Source organism: Dermochelys coriacea, chromosome 14 (assembly GCF_009764565.3).
Source record: "Dermochelys coriacea isolate rDerCor1 chromosome 14, rDerCor1.pri.v4, whole genome shotgun sequence".
In the NCBI taxonomy this organism is placed as follows: domain Eukaryota; kingdom Metazoa; phylum Chordata; order Testudines; family Dermochelyidae; genus Dermochelys; species Dermochelys coriacea.
In genome coordinates this window covers 5,843,570-5,851,776 of record NC_050081.1, presented here as the reverse complement: position 1 = coordinate 5,851,776, position 8,207 = coordinate 5,843,570, and the positions used below count along the sequence as shown (strand labels likewise).

Sequence of the window (8,207 nt, the reverse complement as noted above, 5' to 3'; positions counted from 1 at the left end):
GTCCCCGCTGCGCGCCGGCCGGGGCAGCGCACGGCGCAGCACCACCCGCCCGGGCGCCCCAGCTCCGGGAATCCCTCGCTCTGGGCAGAGCCGGGCGCTCCCGCGGAGACCCAGCCAAGGCTGGGCCGGCCTCCCTTCTCCCATTGGTCTGGGGCAGCCCCGGAGGGCGGAGACGGCCGAGCCGGTATTAAAAATCACATGGCCGCCCTCAAAAAGGAGGCAGTAGCTCGTGAAGTGTTGGAGTTGCGAACAGTGCAGCGGGGTAGGGAGCGTGGGATTGGTTTGCTGATTCCCCCCCCCCCCCGGCCACTGGATCTTACACTCTTTTATGCATATACATCCCCAGCTTAAATCCACTGACAGGTAAGGAGCACTTTATTTTAACCTACATATTTCCGTAGTGAAGTCGGCAACACAGTCACCTCTGAAATGCCACCCTGGAATTTCTATGCCTTAAGGGGTGCCGGGGGAGGGGGGGGATCAATCTATATGTATGTGCTTTACTATCAGGTTTATTGATTGCACTTTTCTGCACAGTCACATGAAGGGAGAGCTTTACCCTTTCTCATACACCATGCAAACCGCCTAATTAATCTCACTAGCGCAAATAATTAGCTAGGTATGCTTGGAACACTTGGGCATCTGTTTGTGCTCATTTCTTTCCAGGCACCAGCTGTCACTGAAGGATATTGTATTTTGGGGGAGGATTGGAAGTTAGCATGAAAACTCTCCTTTCCTCTGCCCTGTGCATCCTTTTCTTTTTGCCTGTTATTTCAGGGATTCTAGAAGAGAGGGAAGGGATCAAAGCATACAGAATTACAGTTTAGATTCATTTTTTAAAAAAAATAATGTTCTGTCACCTCTTGCACAACACCGTGACATTTATTCCTAACACTGCACATCGACTGTAGTCTATGGAAGATGCATCAAAGCAACTTGTGGAATTCTTTCTTAATGGGTCTGGCAAAAAGAAGAAGTATAAAAAAAAAAGCCATTGTGGTTTGAGTGACTGTGGAGAGATTGCGTCATTTTAACTTGATTCATGACAGTTAAAAAAATACATATAGGAAATGGGAGACTTATTTATGGCTGTATTGTACAAGCTTTTCCATTTTAACCAGGCAAGTGCTTCACATGCACTTTGGAGATTGTCTGTAGACAGTAATTGCAGAACACACTTAAAGTCTATGCTGGGTGTTAACAAAGATGTGTTCTCTGCCACATCTCTACTCATCAGGCTGTATTTTTTGTGTGTGTGTTCTCTGCCTTACCTTTACACTTGTTTGCTTTTCCATCCTGCTGGCCAGCTCATCAACAACACCCCCTGGTGATGAATATTTCATTTGTAGTTACTTTGTCATCATCTAGAAATATCCTGAGATCTGCAAAGGAGCAGGATCTCAGATGACAGTGCCACTTCTCTTTCCCCCTTTTCTCTGTACATTTTTCCTGCATCACCTACTTTTCTTTTCTCTAATGTCTTCATTGTTTTATTAAAGAAAATCTGTCATGATCCAAGCTAGCTTAGCATTTAATACGTAATATGCCTCAAATCCCCTAACCAAAGCAAGTAGGGAAATGAGGAGAGTCTGGGCTAATAACTTTTAAATAATATATGGGACTGGGGAAAGGTCACTGAGCCTATACACCTGAAGATTTCTGACCAATAAAATAAGAGAGCATGGACTTTTGGTTTTGCTATATATCTTAGCAGACAGCTCTTGTGTTCTGTTTACTGAAGAGAGAGGAAGGTAGCAGTTGTGCTCACTTAGCAACATGTGCCCTGCACACACAAAGCAGGGTAATGTGGCGTCAGCTTGGGAATAATTGCCCGGATCGCTCATTAGTAATCTCTCTCTCTCTCTCTCTCTATCTCTGATCAGTCTGAAACCCTCCTGCACGTTCCGCTTCCACTCGATCAGTGCAAATTACAGACATCAATGTAATTATTTTTCCTTGTGGGTTCCTTGTGGGTTCTATTCTTGTTGAATCAGTGTTTGTCCAGGAATGCTTCATTAATAGTGAAGTCCCCTTCTATTCTCCCTTTTCAAGCCTCCCGTTGCAATATTTGAAATTCTGATCTACCTCACTATAGTGAATCTGTACACGTACCAGCAACTGGTTTCAGTACTTGTCTACAGTGAAAACAGTGTTGTTTTTCTGTAGAGAGATAATGAGGTGAATAAAATAAGATAATTTAGTTTATGTCTGACTACATGTCATTATGCAATGGGCCCAATACTACAGACAACTCCCGTCCCCCCCCCCCCCCACCAAGTGAGGGTTGTAGGTTTGGTCCCCTCTTTGTACTCAGTGATAACATGAGAACGTCTGGAAAAATTAAACTTGTATTACAACTGAGCAGCAGGTGGATTATCAAAGTAAGGCATAATATTAGATTTTAGCCAGGTCTGTGCATTTTAGCTTTGGGCACACTTTTTGTATAGGACCTGACCCTGTATTCCTTGCAGTCCCCAAACTCCCACTGTGTATCCTAAACTCTTCCAGTTGGCTGCAAAGTTCAGATCCCAACACTGGTGGATCTATTGATTTCCCCCCCCTCCCCCATACACATATTTACAGGTCCTGATCCTTGAAGTCAATGGGAATTTTGCCACCTTCTTGACTGGGGGCAGGATCAGGCCCACTGTGTTTCACTAGCTGTGTGTCTGACTGCTGAAGTATTACAAATCCCCCCCTGCCCCCGCATGTATCCTAGCTACTCAAAGCACACACAAGGATGAGAGGCAATTTGTGTTGTTAAAAGACAGTAGACAGCTCTCCTAGGATCAGCACTGTAATATGTGGTGTGTGCCAGAATTTTGTTGTCTAAACATCCAGAAAGTGTATAAACACAGGAAAGAGATACCCTCAAGGCTGCATTTCAGTGTTTCAGGAACATTTAAGCCAAAGTCAGAGCAGTTTTTGCTTCCAAAGGCATAACACGTGCAGTGACACAACTATTAACTAATAATACCGTGCAGATGTACAGTAGGTGAACAAATGCTATCATTAGCAATGGAAATAGGCACCTACCATTGTCATATAGCTATTTCCAGGGTTCTAAATATGGCAAGATATTTATAGGAACCTGGCATGGTGGTTTCAGTGATTTGTGGAATTCAAACAAATGTCTTGGGGTCAAAAAAAATATTTTTTTTTGGTATGTAGTTGCACATTCAGGTCCCTCAGATTTCACAGCTGTCCCCTCCCTAGACCCTTCCTCCCTTGAAATCCAAGAGACAATGCAGAAAAATGACTAAATTAGTCTTAAGGCTATATATTTTCATCAACTTGGAGCAAACCTGCTTAGAACATGGAAGTTCAACATGATCATGATTTTAGGATGTGGTTTATAAAAGTGATTAATCTGCAAACCAATGCAATGATTTTGCAATAAGCTATTCTTTTTCATGGAACATATAAATAGTAATTTGGCTTTCTCATTTGGCTTGAAAATGCATCTAAAACCAAATACAACAGAAAATATCTCAAACTGAATGTTAGAAGCATTCCATCGCTTTAGAGAGCTATATATTGGCAGAAATGAGAATCTCTGTTCTTCTCACCCTTCCCCTTCACCCTCCCCCCCCTAAAAAAAATACAAAGGTAACTTTACACAATGCAAACAAAATATTCAGACAGGTATAAGTTTAACAGCACCATATCATCTTTATACATTAATATGAAAGCTATATTCAAACTGGGTATTTTGAAAGTTGAAAGCTGCCAAAATGTATCACGCACTGCAGGAGTCACAGATGACTAATCTCAGGAAATATGTGTTGGGCTACATTTCTTGTAGAGTAATTTGAAGTGTGTGTGCATTTAAAGCAAACCATGAAGTAGCTCTTTGGGAAGAAATGTCTTATGCATATCTGTAAAGACCACTTATTCTTTTTGCTTGACACCTGCTGTTTTCTGACACACATCTGCTTACCTGTGTCCTTGTGATGCTGCTGAGAGATGTAGGGGACGGAGGAATTAAGAGATCATATGCTGAACTCTAGAGATTCCAAATCTGTTTAGGTTTTAACCCTGTTATTGGACCAGGGGTAGTTCCTATCTACAGTATGACTTTTTAACCTTGCTCTACCCAGGTCAGGAAGAACAGCTAGAGTGTGTGCAAACTATTTCACATGCAGAAATCTTATTCTTTCGTTGACGCAATTGTGTCAGTTTTTAGAATTGAGTCGGATTAATTTTGTTAATATCCGTTAACAAAAGACATTTTAGTGCACTCTTCCACTAATGTGATTCATACTTATATCTCCTGCTGTGGCAAACCCACAACAGACATTATTTTAAAATCAGTTATGACTTTCTTTTCCCCATTGGTTGTGTGTGTGTAGGGGGGATTATTACAATTCATGCATTTTGCCTCCTCTGCAATATTTCAGTTAAATCTCCTCCAATACAATAGGTGACTTAATGGATGATGTGCTTGTCAAAAGCAAACACTGGGTCTAAGCTAGACCTCCATGAAATGAGTTTGGTGCCCTCCAGTCTCAGCAAACACATCTTGTATCCACTATGCTAAGCCCTAACCATTGACGTTCAAGATACAAGGGAAACTCAGGACCATTCTCCTTTTCGGTGTGGAATCCCCTTTATCTCCAGAGAGAAAAGTGCCTTGTAGCCACCATCAAAGGCATCATAGAGATGTTAGGCCAATCCTGCTTCTGTTAAAGCCATTTATCAATAACTTCAGCTGGAGCAGGAGGAGGCCTCATTTGGTTTGTGTGATGATTTCCTACTGTAAATTTAATGATTGTATGGATCCCATCAAATTGCTGTAGCTTTGGTTTAAATAGTTGCCAGCATAGTCTGTATGGCTTTATTCCTATTGCTGGCAAAGAATGAGTGCATGGCTTTTGCTTGAATGGACTAGTAAAGGGCTAAATTCTGCACAAGTGTAATTTAATGTGGAGTATCACTCGAGTGAAATTTGGCCCAAGGAGCATATAATCCTCATAATGCACTTGTTCCTTTAATTAACGCACACCTGTATCTTGGCTGGAATAGACCCTGAGACACAGACTTCTATGTTATTGTAAATCAACTTGAGACTTGAACAGACATGCATGTGTTAAAGCTAATTCACCATTCCCAAGTAAACCACCAAAGGTGCAGGTGTATGTACTAGATAGATACGTGTATTTCCTTTTTTTAAGTGAATATTTCTTTAAGACCTGTTCACTTTAGTTCTTGCTACAGAAAGAGTGATGACTTCTTTATATTAATGATGTCAGTTTTGTCGATCCATAACCATAAACACAGAATCTCTGTGCCCCAGGGCAATTCCATGAATAGAAGTGAATAGATTGAAAAATGAACCATATGGATTTGGAGGCTGGGGTCTTTATATAGCTTTTGTTCAGTGTTCTATCCCGTTGAGTTCTAACATGCAGTGTGTCTTTCTCTTGCAGACCATGTGCTCTCTATGACGGATGTTCAATTGCTAAGCTAACTCTGCATGTCAGAAGAGTCTCCTTGGTAGAGCCAAGGGTTGTCGGAAACTCCAACCTAGTCCTTTTATTTTTTCCTGTGTGTGTGTTCCTCTAGAACTTTCAAAACTGTTTCTCCAAAGGGTTTTGCAGAAACTCAGACTGTTTTCTAAAGCAGAAGCACCTCAGTCCACAGCAGTAGTGATGGGCAGCGTGCGAACCAATCGCTATAGCATCGTTTCCTCAGAAGAGGATGGCATGAAGCTGGCAACCATGGCAGTTGCCAATGGCTTCGGGAACGGGAAGAGCAAGGTACACACTAGGCAGCAGTGCAGGAGCCGCTTTGTCAAGAAAGATGGACACTGCAATGTCCAATTCATTAATGTGGGTGAGAAGGGACAACGTTACCTGGCAGACATCTTTACCACCTGCGTGGATATTCGCTGGAGGTGGATGCTAGTTATCTTCTGCCTGGCTTTCATTCTTTCATGGCTTTTTTTTGGCTGTGTGTTTTGGCTGATTGCTCTGTTGCATGGGGATCTGGAGGAGCCAGCAAACTACAAACCTTGTGTCTCCAATGTGAACAGCTTCACTGCAGCCTTCCTCTTCTCCATCGAAACCCAGACAACAATTGGGTATGGTTTTAGGTGTGTCACGGATGAGTGCCCCATCGCAGTATTCATGGTGGTTTTCCAGTCTATCGTAGGCTGCATCATTGATGCCTTCATCATTGGGGCTGTCATGGCAAAGATGGCTAAACCAAAAAAGAGAAACGAAACTCTAGTCTTCAGCCACAATGCTGTTGTGGGCCTGAGGGATGGGAAGCTGTGTTTAATGTGGCGCGTTGGAAACCTACGGAAAAGCCATTTGGTGGAGGCACATGTGAGAGCACAGCTCCTTAAATCCAGGGTCACCTCCGAAGGAGAATACATCCCTTTGGACCAAATAGACATCAACGTTGGGTTTGACAGTGGGATAGACCGCATATTCCTGGTGTCCCCAATTACAATAGTCCATGAAATAGATGAACAAAGTCCCTTGTATGACTACAGTAAGCAAGACATGGACAATGCAGACTTTGAAATTGTAGTAATATTAGAGGGCATGGTGGAAGCTACCGCCATGACTACCCAGTGCCGTAGTTCATATCTGGCAAATGAAATCCTCTGGGGCCACCGTTATGAGCCTGTTCTCTTTGAAGAGAAAAACTACTATAAAGTGGACTACTCTAGGTTCCACAAAACGTACGAAGTGCCCAACACGCCTCTTTGTAGTGCCAGAGACTTAGCAGAAAAGAAATACATTCTCTCGAATGCAAATTCCTTTTGCTACGAGAATGAAGTGGCCCTCACCAGCAAAGAAGAGGACGAGAGTGACAATGGGGTGCCTGAAAGCATGAGCACGGACACCCTCCCAAACATGGACCATCATAACCAAGCTGGGGTGCCACTAGAACCTAGGCCATTAAGGCGGGAATCGGAAATATGACTGACTGACTTTTTCTCTGTTATCTTTTGGTTTAAAAGAAAAATATGTCGGTCAAAGGCACAATGAGCTGAGAGTTGGCCCAAAGCAGTTTTCAGGTGATGGTACTGTTGAGGAAAGGCGTGAAGACAAGCGGTCCTGAGGAATCTAAGCCAGTTTTAGGGCTGTCTTTACAGGAGAGAGAGCTGAAAATGAACTCTAAACACGAAGCACTAAACAATGTCTAAGCATGACCAGAAGGCACATATATATTGTAGAATAAATTATGTATATATTTTTTTACAAAACTTGAACTTGCAGGCGAGCTTTGGTTGGGTTTTGGTTTTTTTTTTTTTTTCAACTTTTTCCAGAATGCTTCTCTCTCTAGGGAACAAGAATGTTTTTAATGGCATAACAAAGGCATGAATCTGCCTTATTATTATTATTGTTGTTGTTGTTGTTGTTTGTTGTTGTTATTTTAAGAAAGCTGCTGCTAACTACATTGACACAAATTGTAATTTTTTTGTGGCCATGTAGTTTTTCTTTTTCTTTTGTGTAATTTTTTTTTAAAAAATGTCAGCATTGAACTTTGTGGGTTGAAAAGCTTGTGATCACACTTCAAAGAGGCCAATACGGCCGTATAGTCTGAACTTCTTTTGAGGCCAGTAGTTTGACAGCTAGAATCAATTTCTTTCTTTTTTCAGTTACATAAGGGGCATTATGTAACATCAGGCCAATTGGTAGCCTCCAGGAAAAAAAATTTCCAGGAGGGAGGGATGGGAGGGGGCTGATAGAGTTTAATTCTCTATCTAAAAATTAAGTTAAAACTACCTAAATGGATACCAAAGAAAATGCACAGTTTTGCACAGTGAAGTTTATTTAAATGAAACAGGCTGCTTTAAACAAACGAAATTTGAACCTCAGACTTCTTTTTAAAGGGCCTCATTTCGCACCTTATTCAGAAAATAGAGTATAAGACTCAGATCTAAGTAAGCAAGGCATTTTTCCCCCCTCTGTGGGAAAACGAGCTCCCTCTCTTTCTTTTTATAAGAAGGAAAGCGAGGGGGGTGAGGTGGGGGGGAAAGCAAACATCTGTTCTTTCCTGTTAGCAAAACACCAGCAGGGCTACTGCAGAAGGTCAAGTGTTATTCTACACACATTCCAAAACTGCTTCTAGAACTTAGAGGGCCCTTTTAGAGCTGACCCAGCGTTCTGAGAACTGAGCCATCAGACATGCTGCAGGCGGTCATTACATTTCCAGTTAAACTAGGCTAGAGACATGCAAAGCTGCTGATC

At 42.2% G+C, this 8,207-nt stretch overlaps 1 protein-coding gene across 1 annotated transcript; it reads left to right on the top strand.

Moving 5' to 3' along the window:
* Nucleotides 1-215: 215 nt before the first annotated feature.
* On the top strand, nt 216-7,863 carry KCNJ2 (potassium inwardly rectifying channel subfamily J member 2). The gene is made up of 2 exons (XM_038371557.2): nt 216-363; nt 5,430-7,863. The coding sequence occupies exon 2, from the start codon at nt 5,652-5,654 to the stop codon at nt 6,933-6,935; it is 1,284 nt and encodes a 427-aa protein (XP_038227485.1). The 5' UTR covers nt 216-363; nt 5,430-5,651; the 3' UTR covers nt 6,936-7,863.
* The last annotated feature ends 344 nt before the right edge of the window (nt 7,864-8,207 follow it).

Bases quoted from the DNA above. Each gene is read 5' to 3' on its own strand.
- KCNJ2 (XM_038371557.2), top strand. From the start codon at position 5,652: ATGGGCAGCGTGCGAACCAATCGCTATAGCATCGTTTCCTCAGAAGAG.